Source organism: Mustela nigripes, chromosome 2 (genome assembly GCF_022355385.1).
Source record: "Mustela nigripes isolate SB6536 chromosome 2, MUSNIG.SB6536, whole genome shotgun sequence".
Classification (NCBI taxonomy): Eukaryota; Metazoa; Chordata; class Mammalia; order Carnivora; family Mustelidae; genus Mustela; species Mustela nigripes.
The window spans coordinates 211588735-211605842 of record NC_081558.1 but is presented as its reverse complement, the minus strand read 5'-3'; the positions used below and the strand labels follow the sequence as shown (position 1 = coordinate 211605842).

General features: G+C 51.3%; 1 protein-coding gene across 1 annotated transcript in view; it reads left to right on the top strand.

The window, feature by feature from the left end:
- Positions 1 to 16834, top strand: part of VPS26C (VPS26 endosomal protein sorting factor C) — a 43645-nt gene extending 26811 nt beyond the window's left edge. The window contains exons 2-8 of the mRNA XM_059392342.1: positions 579 to 722; positions 1872 to 2021; positions 7916 to 7996; positions 11194 to 11268; positions 14211 to 14361; positions 14560 to 14712; positions 15704 to 16834. Coding sequence (XP_059248325.1) covers positions 579 to 722; positions 1872 to 2021; positions 7916 to 7996; positions 11194 to 11268; positions 14211 to 14361; positions 14560 to 14712; positions 15704 to 15786 — 837 coding nt within the window. The 3' untranslated portion in view covers positions 15787 to 16834. The remainder of the gene's footprint in view (positions 1 to 578; positions 723 to 1871; positions 2022 to 7915; positions 7997 to 11193; positions 11269 to 14210; positions 14362 to 14559; positions 14713 to 15703) is intronic.
- The last annotated feature ends 274 nt before the right edge of the window (positions 16835 to 17108 follow it).

Sequence of the window (17108 nt, the reverse complement as noted above, 5' to 3'; positions counted from 1 at the left end):
GATCCCAGGGTCCTGGGATCGAGCCCTGCACCGGGCTCCCTGCTCTGTGGAAAGCCTTCTACTCCTTCTCCCACTCCCCCTGCTTGTGTTCCCTCTCTTGCTGCCTTTGTCTTTGTCAAATAAATAAATAAGATCTTTAAAATCAAAAATAAATTAAAAAAAGAAAATCCTTAGACATTTTAGCATAACTGAGAAAGAACCCAAAGGAAAGGATTTTATTGTATTCTTTCTGAAGAGGTCATTCCACATCGTTGTGTGCAGTGGGGCGATGAATCTGCCTTTTGCCTCTGACCCAGCTCCTTGCCTTTTGTGGAATCAGACATTTATGGGGCAGGTGGCGATGCCTGAGATCCGCTGCCCACTCGCCCTAGTGCTCCCCCAGGGTCTGGCCCTGCCCTACACCCTCGGTTCCTCCCTGAGGCTGTTCCATCCCAGCGTCCGGGTCTCTGGTCTGTACTACGTGGCTCAGTGACTCTCTGTACCTTTGAACAAAGTGCTCCATAAGATGACCTACTTCTGCTCATAAATAAGGTGAATGCAAAAACGTCTTAATTTGACTGCTATCTCTGCTCTCCTAGGAAGTGCTCTCGGGCGTGGTGGTCATATCTGGGAAGGACTCAATCCAGCACCAGGGAGTGTCTTTGACAGTGGAAGGGAGCGTGAACCTCCAGCTCAGTGCCAAGAGCGTGGGAGTGTTCGAGGCTTTCTATAATTCCGTTAAGGTAAGAGTGCTGACGTTGCACATTTTTAGTTCGTTATCCCGATGCGTGTGGTTGTTTTTACTTGTTTTCTGGCTTTATTTTTACCTGTGGGTGTTTTGCAAGGCCTAGTGGTGGTCCTGCTTATAATACTTGCTGATCAAACTGCAGAAATATTCAGATATTTTCCCTCTGATTATATTCTATTGCAAGTCTGCCTGTTTTTATTCCTATAAGATAGGATTAGGAGAACTGTAAGTGCACTAAACTCAGCCTTTAAAGAGAACAGAGCCCTTCTGAGAAGTGCCTGTGGCTTCTGGCACTGCCCTTCCAAAAGCAAAACCGTTGCTGGGACGGTGCACGCAGCAGCTCTTGGAGTTGACACTCCAGTAAGACTCAGATAGAGCCGTGGCCTTTCCTCCTTTTTGTCATTTTGGGTAGAGGTATGTGTTCCAGAATATAAACTCTTCTTCTATACTTTTTTTTTTCTATACCTTTTCCGGAGGGCCATATTAACTGTGAGTTTCGAGGGGGACGAAGGTCAGAGGAAAGAAAGGTTCTCAGGAACCACATTCAGACTCAGGGCCTTCCCCGTCTCCCTGTTTTCTTCCAGAAGCACTCAGAGACTCACTTCAGAAGTGGTAGATTTTCTGAGGCTTTGAATACGGGAACTAGTTGAGGGGTGAGAGCTGCCTTTGGGTGGGTCCCAGTGGACCCCGGAGGCGCACAGGGCCGAGGACGGGCTCACTCCTCCCCGCGGATGGGGTCCAAAGCACCCACGGGCTGGTGAGGACCCCCGGGTTCCGGCGGTGGCCCTCCTGGCCCAGCACCTTGACTGTGCGGCGCCTGCTGCTTCATTCTGAAGGGAGGGGTGCCTGGCAGGAGCATTGTTAGGACAGCAAATGAGCTTTTGGGGGAAAGGATAGGCAATATGGCTTTGGATGTGCACCAAACACCTAAGCATCTGGTACTGTGAACAAACCGTAATTGTGCCAGAAACTCGAGCCCACCGGGTCCTGAGCCACAGACTCAGCCCTGGGCCGGCCAGGGCATGGGCCGGGTCAGCTCCAAGGGCCCGAGGTGCCTGTCTTTTGGGAGATCATTAATAGACAGGGTGATTGGGCAATGCATCCGAAGTGCGTGCTGATAGATCGAACTGCTTTTTCTTCACAGCCTATCCAGATTATCAACAGCACCATCGAAATGGTGAAGCCAGGGAAATTTCCCAGCGGCAAAACAGAAATTCCTTTTGAATTTCCTCTGCACGTGAAGGGCAACAAAGTTCTGTACGAGACTTACCACGGCGTGTTTGTCAACATTCAGGTGAGAGTTTCCCAATCCCGTGCCATGGATCTCCTGGCCTGGCTTCTGCAAAAACGGCTCCGTCTATCTTTGGCGGCAGAATTAATAGATGGACCCAAGAGTTTAATACTGTAATTATGCCAAGACCGCCCGTGCACTTTCTGTTTTGATTTCTCATTTTGCTTCGCAGAACGCATTTTATGTGTGGCCATTATTTTGGATAGGAACCCCCGGAGGACCCCGGCTAGAGCTTCTTCTAAAAAATTCTGTTGTTTCCTTGGGGCCCCTGTTCTGGCCACGTTGGCACCACGAGGGGTGCTGTCAATGTTCGGGGACAGCTAGGCCCGCGCTCCTCTAGGGCACCCGCGCTGTCTATTTGAAACGTATAAATATCTCTTTGTTAGATATCCAAAGGCTACTACTCTGACATAGGCTTGTATTCTTTATTGAACAAACCTTGTAAATGAGGGGAAGCGAATTTATGACTTCCTGTCTCCCTCCGCCGGCCCAGGCCGCCTTTCACAGCCGCTATTGTCTGCGCCACAGCGCGGAGTCATGACTCAGAGTGAGCGGGCGAGAGAGAGCCTCTCCTCTATTCAGTGGAAAGAAAGGGACTTTTGTGATACCAGCTTTGCAGGGTTCCCCTTGCCGCGCGAGACAAAACCATTTTGTCTTGCGTACGTGCAGCAGGGCGGAAAGTTGGGAAGTTTCCTGATTGATGAAGTTGTCGCTGATAATTTGGTCTCGGCAGGAGACCATTCCCCTGCCTCCAAAAATACAGATCCCCGAAACACTTGGGAGAGTTTCAACTCAAGGTTTGTGTGCGTGCGAGGGCTGCGCAGCGCCGGCAAGATGGGGTGAGCAGACGCACAGGCCGCCTGACATCCTGCACGGCAGGCGCTGTCTTTCTGGCCCGAAAAAGCACATCTAGTCCTGCGTCCTGGGTGCACCTGTTTCAGGCAATCTGAACACTGAGGGCTTTGGACAGCGCCCAGGAAGTGACAGGAACGACCAGCTTCCCAGGTCCGCGTACGGCCCGGTGCCCTCACCGCAGTCCTTCCCGGCAGCATGCCTTCTTAGCAGGACTGCCGGCATCTCAAACGTCTCATTCGAACATCATACTTATTCTCTCTCCAGAAGCAGCATCGCCTTGCTTTCCCGACACCGTAGCTCTTCAATACTGTTTATTTAATAACATGAGCATCCGGATGTTCATGAGAAACCGGCAAGACTACCATTCGGGTTTCACTGGTCATCCTTGTGCTTTCCTCCTGTGCTCATTGTTCTTGTTAAGAAATTAATTTGTTTCGGGGTGCCTGGGTGGTTCAGTGGGTTAGAGCCTCTGCTTCAGCTCGAGTCATGATCCCAGAGTCCTGGGATCGAGCCCCGCATCGGTCCCTCTGCTCAGCGGGGAACCTGCTTCCTCCTCTCTCTTTGCCTGCCTCTCTGCCTACTTGTGATCTCTCTCTCTCTATCAAATAAAGTCTTCAAAAAAGGAGAGAAGAAATTAATTTGTTTCAAATCAAATTGGAGGGGCGTCTAGCTGGTTTAGTCAGCAGAACCCGTGACTCTTGATCTCAGGGTTGTGGGTTCCAGCCCCACGTTGGGTGCAGAGATTGCTTTTTTTAAAAAGTCTTTTTTTTTTTTTTTAAATCAAATTGGAAATCTCATCCTTTTCCAAATATTGCCAAGGAGGGCATGCAGATGTGCAGTTGACCCTTGAACAACATGGGTTTGAACTGTGCGGGTCCCTTTCCCTGGATCTTCTAGAGTGCAGATGTATTTTCTCTTCCTTGTGGTTTTCTTCTCTCTAGCTTACTTTCTTGGAAGGATACTGTGTGTGACACATACAACATACAAAACACCTGGTAATCGACTGTTGGTGTTACCCGTCGGGCTTCTGGGCAAGAACAGGCTCTCAGTAGTCAGTTTTTGGGAAGTCACAAGTTGTACATGGATTTTTGACTGTGCGGGGACCGGTACCCCTCACCCCACATTGTTAAGAGTCCACTGTGCATAAAAAGCCGTGTACCTGCATCCTGCCTGGTTGTGTGTAAACTGGAAATGCTTTACAATGCTGTCGGGAGGGCTAGCAGGTGGCGAATTCTTCAGTACAGTGTATGGTCACCCAGACCCAACCTTTGTTCTGGTCATCGGGTTTCACCCCTGTAGGGTTAATTCAGAGTGCTACAACCTAGAATTCTCTACCTGCCCCCCAGATATCTCACAGATTCCTAAAGATGAAGAGATTTCTTCTCATCCTAACCTCTGATTTAGAAGAGCTTATCACCTAGATTCAGCATTTATTAGAATTTCACCATTTTTGTTTCATCTGTGTTTATCTTTCCTGAGTCATTTCAAAGTCAGTTACAGAATCATGAGCTATGTCAATATCTGTCTCCAGAAAGTGGGGACATTCTCCCATGTAGTCAACGCTGGCATTTTCACGCCTATCCAGATTAACAAAAATTCTCAAATACCTTCTCATTCCCAGTTGTATTCACATTTGTTATTGCTCCTTTTGAGAAAACATGCTTCTTTTTCAAAGATTTTATTTTTCAGTAAACTCTGCACCCAGTATGGGGCTCGAACTCGTAACCCCAAGACCAAGAGTCACGTGCTTCACCTGCTGAGCCAGCCAGGGGCTCCTTGAAAATATACCTCTAGAGAGAAACCAGGATGGTGGTTTTAAAAAAATCTATGTTTCATTCATTGATTCATTCATTCAGTTTCTAGAAGGGTCTTTTGCTAGCCTTCTAGTTTTAGACGGTGACTGTGGGATCACAGGGCTGGCCTCGGCAGGGGTCCCACGGGGCGTTCCCCCCCACCCCCCACCCTTGCTTGCTGTGCTTTCCCTGAAGATTCACAGGTGCATTACTTGGGACAGAAAGTGTTGCTAAACCCAGTAACATCCTCTTCCTCAAATGATGTGGGCGCCAAGACATTTTACAGGGATGGTTTGAATTGTATTGTAGTAACATAATGTAAAAATGGTAAAAACCTTAAGACAGAAAAAAGGATTTAAGGCATAGTGAGTATTACATTTCCAGCTCGCAGGGTCTGGGTTTCCTTGTCACTCTGTAGGTGGAGGCTTGGTGCTGGTTGGTCCTGTTCTTCCCGGGCACGTTGTGTTTGTTTCTTGCCTTTGTGATTAGATCGCGTGCACCAGAAGCAGCCTGCTTCTCCCAGCTGCCCTTTGTGCAAATACCTTTGCTTTTACAAGTTACGTAAATCGGAGGCAAATTATCTTAGTTTGTTCTAGTCTTGCGGCCATAGTAGCAAGGCTTTATACTGTAACCCAACATTACAGCAGTCGCAACTTGTCTGCAGAATTGTATTTCAGAATTAATGTGTCCAGATGCTAGTCATTCTTCGTCACAGTTGCGAATATCCTTTCTAGAAGTCTGCTTTGCGTCTGCTGACGTGCTTCTTCCTTCTTCTTTCTGTTGGCCTCGTGCTTACGGACGGTCCTAAGATCCAATCCTGTCTGTACCTCCTCCTGGCGCCCTGCTCGGTCTGTCCGTCCTGACCCCCTTTGACCTCCCACCCCCGAGTTCCTCCTTAGCCGCTGGGCAAGATCACGATAAAATGAAAAGATCTAGGACTTCGCAGCAGGCAGATCCGGGCCTGAGTCCCAGTATTGCGTAAGGATTCAGAGCCTGGTTTTGGCAATTGGCAGGTGTCAGTTGAAATCCCACCTCTGTGACCCCGACCAGCCTTCATGACCTCTCCTCCTAGGAGATGAATGAGATCTTGGCTTGAACGCTTCGTTAGCACAGTGCCAGGCATGTAGAATGCCCCGAGGATGTATTTGCCAAGTGGCTGCATCAGCGACCATCCTTAGAATCCACTGAGATGGTACATGCGAGAGAACTCACGTCACTCGTGGAACAGAATGCCAGCGTGTTCCTCTCTGGCCACCTTTCTCCCCACCGTCACTTAGCAGCTGCCCTGGATGACTGATGGTGGCTTCCGTGCTCAGAAACATTTTGTAACCAGAAGTTGATGCCTGTTGTTCTCACTCCTTTGCTAGTTGTAGAAATCCAGCTCAAACTGACTTAGCCTAAAAAGAGTATCACGGACCACAGAGCTAGCGGCTCCAGGGAAGGGGAAGCCAAAGCTGGGTTCGGGTCCAGCTCAGCTTTCTGTGCAGACCTCTTTCATTCTAGGGCTCTCTTCTAGACCTCTTCCTGGCCTTGGTAGGGCTAAGCCGCCTCAGGCTTACCATCTCCTGGGCCGGCTCCTTCGGTGGAGAGAACCCTTCCCAACAGTACCTGGAGCAGCTCTGCCCAGGAGGGCTCGGGGAGGAGGGGGTCAGCCCCGCCAAACCCCTGAGACTGAAAAACGAGGAAGGGGAAGTTCCCCCCGGGACAAGAATCCGAGACACCAGGCAAGCCTGAACAGAATGTCGCCCGTGCCAGACAGCATGGGAGCTGTGCAGAAGAACGGCGAAACACATCCGTGCATACACACCTACATAGACGTACTGCGCGTGCACACACCTGTGTGCACACACACCTGCGTGCACACACACCTGTATGCACACATGCCTGTACGGATCTGACAGCACCAGGCCTCACTGAGCCTGTTAGGTTGGGGAGACCAGGTAGAAATCTCAGAAGGGTGTATATGTATATATATGTATATATATATATATATATATATATATATATAGGTGTGTGTGTGTATATATATATATGTATGTGTATGTATGTATGCATATATGTGTATATATGTGTGTGTGTGTATATATGAAAAGGTCCTTGCAGACAAGGAATGTTTCTGTTTAAAAAGTGTTTTCCAAAATAAATAAATAAATATTTTTTTAAAAAAGTGTTTTAATCTCCTGATGGTACCTTAAATGTCTAGTAACTTCTCATATAATGTATTAGTTTGTTCATAATAATGTAGCTTCTTGATTTAACCATGCATTTAGTCCCAGATACAGAAATCATTTTTAACAGAATTCTGAAGTTTTCCCTGGATGATAAAAAAAAACAGCTAACTTTATTCAGTATGGGTTATGTGATTTTTTTTTTTTTTTTTTTTTTTTTTGGAAGGCTAGCATTAAGACCGTGATGGCACTATAGAATTTTGTTACCAATCAGTCTGTCGGTCCACAGACAGGAGTGTGAAGGAGCAGTCCTAGGTCAGAGCCCTTAGCTCTGGGGCTGCCGGCTCTCCCCGGGGCAGGCTGGGGGGTGTGGTACGCCGGCAGTGGCTTGTTCAGAAAACGAGCACGGGGATGGCAGAGAGACTGAACACAGCCAGGTTAGAAGCTAGTGTGGTGCCGCCTGCCTTACCTTGCTCCGTGAAATGCCGGATGCGGTCCTGGGGCTCCCGGTCCTTCCTGAGCGCTTTCTCGTCCTAATGACAAAGTAGCTGCCGCTTTACCGAGAGCTGCTTGCTCTCCGCCAGACGCCCTGCTGAGTGCCCAGCACGCAGCGAGCATCTCGCTTGGCTCTTGCTGAAGCATAACGTCCCCCTGCTACAGGGCAGGAGGCCGAAGGCCACACGAGTTGCCTCATCCGCCCAGGGCTCGCGCAGTGAGACAGGTCACCGGATTGGAGCTGGCTTTCGCTTCTGTGGCCGTGTTCTTTCTGCTCTGTGCCCCCCCACGGGCCCCCGCCCCCCGCTCTCTCCCTGGGTTACAGCTAAGACTGTGCCTTTGTACCGGTGGGTCCAACTGTGGGACTAGGCTGCGGAACCACCTTAAGTGTTCTTAGTTTTGGTCTTTTTGTAGAAATGCCTTCATGTGAGCATTGGCTCCCCCTATTAAATATATTAATTTCAAACAACACGGTAATTGGACCAAGTTTCCCTAAAGTACGTTGACTTCCTTGTCTCTCCGAATATAATTCCACAATGAAAGCAGGTCACACTAATGTGATGTCTTCTCCGACTTCTCCCTGCAGTACACCCTGCGCTGTGACATGCGGCGGTCTCTGCTGGCCAAGGACTTGACCAAGACCTGCGAATTCATCGTTCACTCTGCTGTAAGCTGTATTTGGGGGGCTCCGTGCTTGATCACAGGAATCTTCTGTAGGGTCTGGTGTCTGACCCCAATTCAAAGCTGACACGTCAGCCTGGTGCCGTGTCGTGGCTGCTGGGGAAAGAGACTCCCAGGTGGGGCACGAGGGACCTTGTTTCTCCGGGCCGGGTCAGAGCACCAGCATCGGCGTGTGCCTCGTTCCCCAAGGCCCAGAACCCCCCTGGGGGGCTCGTGCCTCAGCCGAGGAGCACCAGGCTGGGAGCCCCCCTCAGAGCAAGTGAGCAGAGAGCAAGTCTGCTTCAGAGAGACACACCCCTCCTCACGGTTGCTGCGGCAAACGCAGCCCAGAGCCATGGCCCGGCCCCGCTGAAGAATGGTCAGAGCCCCACAGTCCTGTTCTGCCCGACAAGGACAGTGGGGACACCTGGGGCCAGGGTGGTTGCCTCCCCCAACACCTTCTGCTCACATCTTCCCGTGACAGAATGTTCTTAAAAAATCACTTTCAGGGGGCGCCTGGGTGGCTCAGTGGGTTGGGCCGCTGCCTTCGGCTCGGGTCGTGATCTCAGGGTCCTGGGATCGAGTCCCACATCGGGCTCTCTGCTTCGCAGGGAGCCTGCTTCCTCCCCTCTCTCTCTCTCTCTCTCTCTGCCTGCCTCTCTGCCTACTTGTGATCTCTCTCTGTCAAATAAAATCTTTAAAAAAAAAAAAAAAAGAACTAAAGGATGAATAAGCCAAACATATAAGGAGGCTGAGGCTTGAGTTGCAATTTGGAGGAGAGCTGTGTGTCTCTAGGAGCCGCCCGACCAGGAACCCCTGCAGTGGACTGCTGGAAAAGCCAGAGGGATACTTTTGAAAAAAAAAAAAAAAATCACTTTCGCATGTCAGCTGAATGGGGCCCCCCTCGCCACGGCTGTAGGCGACCCAGGGTGAATTCAAGGTAGAGACTTCGTTCTGCAGCCCATCTGCTCGACGACTCGGTCATCGTGCAGAAATTAGCAGTGACGGGCAGCGCCTGCCCCAGGTGCGTCACGTGGTGACAGATGTCCACCACACTGGATTCCCCTCTTTTGTGTCCCCTGGCTTTCCAGGTCCGGTATCAGAGCAGCTGCCGGGCCTTGCCCTGCCCTCCCGGGGCTGTAGCCCACACCTCTGGTTCGGGGCTGGCCTGCCCCCTCTCTCTCGGGCTGCAGCCTGGTTCCCTCCTTGAAGAGCCACCTGGACTCAGAATGTGGTCCATCTGCCTTTGATTTAATTCTGAGCAGTTTGGGGACAGGAGAGAGCCAGACTGGGGTTCCTGGAGGTGCCCAGGTGAACAGAGACTGGATGTGTGTATGGTGCCGTGAGGCTGCAGGCTGTGTCTGAGGTGCCATCCAGATTGGACAGACACAAGAGCCACTGGCTTTCCTTGGGTCATGTACCCGGTGTGGCCTACAGCTTCGTTGGCATTGAGTCGGGCTCAGCGACCTGGGGACCCCACACGGGTCCCATAGTCTTTGCCATGGGCCTTAGGAAGTGGGGCTTCTCCAGAGCTCTCTGGTGAGGTAGGTTGGTGTTTGTGGAATATTTGCAGTTGGATTTCTTTTACACTGTTACAGAATGTCCACGGGTGTCTTTTAGTAATGGTTCAGGAAAAATGGGAGATTACGTCTCCGGTGGATAAGATTGGCAAAATCACTGATGTCCTTTATTTGCATCATTTTTGTGACTTTTTGGGACTTCCGACATTTATAGTTTTCCTCTTACTAATAATAATTACTGTATTTCATTGTTTCTTTTAGTGACAAACATGTAAAATATTAAAAATAATTATCTTTTTTGGAAGTGATGTGATTTAGGTATTTTCCATTTTTTATGAAGGGTCTTGAAACTGAAGGGAAAAAAGTTTTTTTCATGTGGATTAGTCCCGAGAAGAGACACACCCTTTTAGGTTTTCAGCAAAAAGAGCCTCTAACTTTGCGAAGGAGAGTGAGCCCAAGTTCAGCTCCCTGTCCAGAGCTGGGCCCCAAGTAAATACCTTCCGAGAATGCTACTCTTGGTTCTTAGGACTAATTTTTCATTTCTGGACCCTGCTGACCAGCAAGTGGGGGAGGCCTCTCTCTCCCTGGCGAGGCACAGCTGAGGACAACCCATGGCCCCCGACCCAGGGCCCACAGCCCACTCAGGACTGGAGGCCCCCCACCCCGGGGCCAGCTCAGGGTACGCAGCAGGGGCAGAGGTCCCAGGGCCCCCTCTCAACAGCTTACCGACAACACAGAGCCTCCCAAGAAGCCTGTTCTTTGTGAATGATTTCAGAGAAGGCCAAACCGTGTGTGATCTCCAGTTGCCAACTCAAATATTCCTTTAAATGCTGTAAGGAAGAATGTGTCCCCCAAAGCGTGTGTTCAAGAACCTGTGAAGAAGAATGCTGTAGAATGTGCTTCGGTAAATGAGTAAACTCGGTGGGTTGGCCGGTGCCTTTCCTCCACCGCGGCCCCCGGCCTATGGGTCCCGGCACCCGAGCGCGCCACACCAGGCAGGCCCTGGTGACGCTTGGCCGCCCAGGTGGCTTCTGTGGTTACGTGATGTGGCGAGGACCATCGTTCGTAATTATGGTAACGTTTCTAGTTTAGAGGAGCGGGCCTTCCAGGTGGACAGCTGAGTGGCTAACTGCACAGGTGTTGGAGCCGGACCACCTGGGTTTGAATCTCGGCTCAACCACCGGAGAAAGCCATGGGAGCTCGCCGCGCCTCACTGTCCGTGTCTGAGAAATGGGACCAGTGACAGGGACAGTACCTGATTCGGTCATCATGCTAGTTCAGTGTCAGCTCTTGTTCTAAGGGAGGGGTTTAAAATAAATACCTTCCATGAATGCTACTCTCGGTTCTTAGGTCTAACTTTTCATTTCTGGACCCAAAAGGGCCCCAAGAGATTTTTAAGAAAGCATTTTATTTTTATTTTTTTAATTTTATCTTATTTTTTTTAGCAGTCCCCTCATTTTACAGATGAGGAAACTGAGTCACAGGGGATGAAGAAATTTGACAAAGAACACAATGTAGATTTTTGGCAAAACTGTGCATTTGGACCCCACACGACCTGCGTCTAGTACTAAGTCCTTCCCAGTTCATTATGCTGCCCTTTGTTTCTCCAGAAGGGGAAAGGGGAGTTTGGCCTGTGGGGCTCTTGGCTTCAAGCAGCTGATTTGGATTTTGCCTCCTGTTTTAGCCTCAGAAGGGGAAGTTGACCCCGAGTCCCGTGGACTTCACCATTACACCTGAAACCCTGCAGAACGTCAAAGAGGTACGGCTCCCCTTGGCTCTGCGGGCCTGGGTATCCGCTTAGCCGCTGCGTCCCGCGGACGCCCCGTGGCCCAGTTCTTCCCTTGGGTATCAAGTCATTTTTGCATTTTCCTCCCACCATACCCCTCTTGTTTGTTGAAATGGTCTGAAATCTAAGTTCCAGTTTATCTGTTTTATTTTTCCCAGTATGAAGCCTCTGTTGGCTTAGAAATGATTTTTCGTAGTTGCCCGAAGTAAACAGTCATGATTTAGCCAACACTGAATTACTGCAAGTTTCACCGTGGTCATTGCTCTCCTCTGCTTTCTCTTACCTTCTTTTCTTTCTTCAGTGTATTTTTTTGTGCCTCTGGAGCACATCCTAGAATCATTCTTTCTGAAAGGATGAGGAGTGAACTTACATCCTTGAGTGTCTAATAGACACCTGTCTTTGCTCTCACACTGAACCCTGGTTTGTCTAGGTAGGTGGAAGCTTCTGGCTTCAATTTCATTTGCCCTTTGAACTTGGGAGAGGAGCTCCCTGGTTTTCTGGTACCTTGTGATACTGATGATCTGATCCCCAAATATTTGTGAGCTCCTGTTTCTCCTCCTTCTCCTTTCCCCCCAGCCCAGAAAATTCCAGCACCCCCCCCCCATCCTTACCATTCTGGAATTTCAAAGCCCTTGCCAGATTTGGGTGTTTAATTAGTCAGTGTGCCTGCCATCTTTCCTTCAGCTCTGTGAACTTCTCTCATTGTTTCTCAGAGGCTTCAAGGAGAATCTTGGCACAGTCTTTGAGCTCACTTGTTTACTCTCTGGTTGGTGTGTCGCCCGACTGTTGACATGTTTCCCTCAGCAAGAGCATCATTCATCTCCAAGTGGTTTCTTTTCCAAGATAGCCCCTTCTTTTACTGCAGATGCACAGCCCTTCGTCTCTCTCTAGGGCTGGTTATTCTGTTTGCAGAGGGTTTGTTTTTTTTTTCTCAGCTGTTTGTTGATTCTTGGTTGCCAGCTTATAATTATAGATGAAGATCGAATACGTATGGCCTTGTTGACTAGAGTGTCTGTCCTTAGCCCGAATGACTTCTGGTTATGAACGCACTCTGACAAGAGCTTTGCTGCTGGGGAACATGTGTTTGACCCTGTGGGCTTTCTTTTGGGGTGTGCTGGTAGCTCAGCTTTGGGGGTGAGGGCGTCACCTTGCGTTGTGGCTGTAAATGACTGCGGACACTTGCCCTGCCTTGCCCAACCTGCTTTGGGAGTGTCCTGGCGGGGGAGTTGCCTTGAGGAAAGCTGTGGTGGCAGCCTGGGCACGTGCTGACTCCAGAGGCCACTCGTGCCCCCCTCGGTGACTGCTCCTTCCCTGGGTGGGCGCCACTCCTGATCTCAGGGCTGCCCCCTGCTGGGGACACTCTTGTGCCCCCAACCTCAAGGCATGATCCCCTGAGCTCTTGGGAGCCTCCCTGAGCACTTTCATGCACAGAAACTCTTCACTGGGGTGTTTCCTCGTGGCGACCCTAATGGACTTTCTTGGCGTAGTTTATTTGTCTATGTTAACATTACGCCCTGGGAGGAGAGGGTGAATTGAATGTTCAGTCAGGATCTTCGGCCGGATATTGAAAGTTTTCTTTCTCACCAGTTGCCTAAAAGAATTTTAATATAGATTGCAACTGCTTTTTATTTTTCTAAACAAATAGCTACTTTACTTTTTCATTGTTGTTAGAACTTTGTCTTGAATCCAGACTTTTCTCTTTGACTTGAATCAAGACCTCTCTGCTTCTGGGGCCATGAGGTACAGAGCTCCCTGCTCTCCAGTCCCAGAGCCGACGATGGGCAAACACCAGCCACAGTGACCACTGGCCCTCGAGGTGTGGCTGGTCGGAGCCGAGCTGAGCCATAGGTGTAAGGTGCTGACTGGGTTTCAAAGAGGAAGAGAATATAAGCGTAATGTTTTAATATTGATCACATGTGGAAGTGGTATTTAGGATATATTGGTTGATTTTAGCTGTTTCCTTTTACTTTCTAAAATACAGCTACTAGGGGCGCCTGGGTGGCTCAGTGGATTGAGCGTCTGCCTTTGGCTCAGGTCATGATCTCAGGGTCCTGGGATCCAGCCCTGAACCGGGCTCTCTGCTTAGAAGGGAGCCTGCTTCCCCCCATCTCTCTGCCTGCCTCTCTGCCTACTTGTGATCTCAATCTCTCTGTCAAATAAATAAAAAAATAAAAATCTTAAAAAAAATAGCTATTAGAAAATTTTAAATTACATCTGTGGCTCACATTTGTGGCCACATTTTGCTTCTGTGAGATGGTGGTGTTTTAAACTCTGACATAGCTTTGTCACGTGGGACCAGCTGGGCGACGTGTGCTAGAACAGTTGCCTCTGATGCCTCAGATCCGTGTCCCACAAAAACATCATCATCTAACCGTGACCAGGTTCCTAGGTGTACAGGGGAAAGGTCTAGAAGGTCTTAGTCAAGCACTGATGAGAATTGTTCTCTCTAAATGTTCTTGAAATAAAAGGAAGAATCTTAGCTTTTCAGAATTGTTTAATTGGGAGCATTTTTCAGTTGATTCTCTTTTAAGACATTTTTGGGGTGTGTGTGACCGGTTCCCTGTAAACACTGCTGGCAGCTTGCTCAGGAGTTTCTAGGTCGTGTCGCTTGGTGAGAAGGAGCTTCCAGATCTGACCCAGGCAGTCGGGACGGCTCTAGGGGAGCTGGCTGTTCCGCCAGGCAGCGTCGGCGCCGGGTGTCTGCAGGCGGTTGTTGAATAATTCAGTCTGTTCATCAACTTGACAGGAGATATAAGGACTATTGTACCTTTTTACCATTTTGTAAAACAGGGGCCCAGCGGGTTTTATAAAAATTGCCCAACTTTGTTTTTAGTTTTTCTTTGTACCCAATGACTGCCTCTGGAGTGAGCTCCCTTGGCACCTTCCATTCCCCCCCGTCCCTTGTCTCGTTCCAGAGAGCCTTGCTCCCCAAATTTCTCATCAGAGGGCACCTCAACTCCACCAACTGTGTCATCACGCAGCCGCTGACCGGGGAGCTGGTGGTCGAGAGCTCGGAGGCTGCCATCAAGAGCATAGAGCTGCAGCTGGTCCGCGTGGAGACCTGCGGTAAGGGTGGCCCGTGGGGGGACATGGGGGGGGCGCCCCTCGATTCCAAGAAGCGTCTGAGAAAGTGAGACGTGGAGGGGAGGGAGCCCTAGATCCCGTGGAGCAGATGGCAGAGGTGTCACCAGCGGCCTGTTGACCGATGGGGCCGTGGGGAGGGTCCCTGTTCTCCGACCGCACCGTGCGCGCTGCCTCCCGCAGGGTGTGCAGAAGGCTACGCCCGCGACGCCACGGAGATTCAGAACATCCAGATCGCCGACGGGGATGTGTGTCGGAGCCTCTCCGTGCCCATCCACATGGTGTTCCCCCGGCTCTTCACCTGCCCCACGCTGGAGACCACCAACTTCAAAGTGGGTAAGCGCGCCAGCTCCCCGCGCCCGCGGGCCCGCCCCATTCGCCCGGGAGCGTGGGGCCCCCGAGCGCCCCCGAGGCGGACAGGCCGGTCTGCTTGGGGCTGGCTCAGCGCAGGGCACTCGGTCCCCGGGTCGCGCAACAGAAGCTCCCCGAGAAGCCACCGGAGACAGCGCCACCCTGTCGGCGCGGCTGGGGCAGGGACAGTCACGCTGCAGAGCGAGGCAGCGGGGAGCGCGCGGGTCAGGGAGGCTCGTCGGACGGGCGGCGTCTGAGCAGAGACGCAGCGCCACAGTCCAGGGCCCGCGCGACCATCGCGAAGGCCACAGTTCCACCAGCTTAGGATGTCTCGGTCATTTTCTTTCTTTTTTTTTTTTTTTTTCTTAAAGATTTTACTTATTTATTTGACAGGGAAAGAGAGCACAAGCAGGGGGAGAGGGAGAGGTTCTTTCAGTAAGAACTGTCACAGCTGGGGGCGCCTGGGTGGCTCAGTCCTGACGCATCTGCCTTCGGCTCAGGTCATGATCTCCGGGTCCTGGGATCGAGCCCCACATCGGGCTCTCTGCTCAGTGGGAAACCTCCTCCTCCCTCTCCCACTCCCCCTGCTTGTGCTCCCTCTCTTGCTGTGTGTCTCTCTGTCAAACAAATAAAATCTTTTAAAAAAAAAAAGAAAGAAAGTAACAAGTGGAAAAATAAAGCAAGAGTATGAAAGAACAGAAGGAATTTTAGAAGATTCTAGTAAAGACGGAGGACAATGAGGTGTCCTTGGGAAGCAGACCCCCTTCCTCTCGCAAGGCAAGGAGACACGTTTCCTCAGAGCAAGTGCACCAGGGGTGCTCAGAGGCCAGTGCCCCGTCCTCGCTGGTTCCTCTGGAAGCCTGGGGTGACGGACCACGGACGTGCCGCCTCCTCTCGGAGCCCCCCGCAGCGCAGTGGGCACGGGGTATCGGCCGCCGGGCCGGGTCAGCCTAACGCTCGTTCTTTCTCTTCTCAGAATTTGAGGTCAACATCGTTGTGCTGCTTCACGCGGATCACCTCATCACGGAGAACTTTCCGCTGAAGCTCTGCAGGGTGTAGCCCAGGAGCAGGCGGTGTGGACAGCCAGCGAGGCCGAGCGGACATGCCGTGGGTAGCCAGCGCTCATGGGAGCCGAAGCCAGCAGCATAGGCTTATTTTCGAGGTGATTCTGTATCAGAAATGAATCCGACCCCTCAGTACAATCATCTGGTGTTCGTCATCTCCCCGAGGCTTCCGCTTCCGGTGGGGCGCGTCTCATCAGACCTGGTCCGGACAGTGCATCAGGACCTCCTAACTGTGGGTGGCGAGATCGGTTCACAGAAAGCACGATTTCCTCGGACTCCCGGCCCACCGGGCCTGTTAAGGAGCAGTAAAACTGTGACCGCGGCAGCACTTGGCTGGGAAGTGAGGGTCTGGGGGCAAAGGGAACCCTCGGCACGGGCCAGTGGGTGTCGCTAAGAGCCCTAGCAGAAAGCGGCTGTGTGGGGGACAGTGACAAGCCGACGGTTGTCTATGACGTCTGTAGGCACCGTCCAAGGAGGGCTGCCGGGCGGCGTCCGCTGGAACCGTGTGGCGTTTTCCACTCTGTTCTGTAGTTCTTCTATCACGGTTTTCGTGATGACTCCAGGACATCGAGGGAACCGGAACAGAGCGTTCCTGGCTGTCACAGGGGGACCTGTTGCTGGTGGTGGGTTCTGAGTGGCGTGGCCTGTCCCCCGAGGTGAAGCCACCAGGGCTCACAGTGTGCGGAGAGCCTGTTGCAGCGCGTTTCCTCCGTCTGATCCGGTTGGTCCACAGTGGCCGCGGCCTCAGGAATAAGCTGTGAGCTTTGCACGCCACCTGGCCTTCCCCGACAGTCCCTCTCCCCGGGCAGCCCTGAGCAAGGTGGCCGGGCCAATGTCCCTCCCGCGCCCCCACGCTTGGCCGTGCTGCCATCGCCCTGGGACCGCATCTGGTGACATGTGACGCGGAGGGCAAACCAACCTGACGCAGGCCCTGCTTTGTCGCGGGGCTTCACCAGTGAAACCGATACAACTTACTCACGGGGTCATTTCTAGTCTGGCTCCCGGAGAATACGTTCCTGGTCTATAAATCTCCTTTTATGGTCCCCGGACGTCAGCAGTGATCTGTCTTTGATGATGTGTTCAGAGTATCGGGAGACAGAGAGGCCGTACTCTGTGGGGCGTTTCAAAGGTAGAAATCAGTTTTAATGATTAAAAAAAAGCTAAATAAGAATTTTGAGCAAAGGTTTGGGAGGTACATTGCTGTATCACTTCTTCAGTAAAGCGCTTTTACGGATATAAATAGGACGAGTGCTCTCAGGGCGCAGCTGTTAACTGGAGACCCGCCGGCGCCGTGGTGCTCTCGCCTTCGTGTCATTC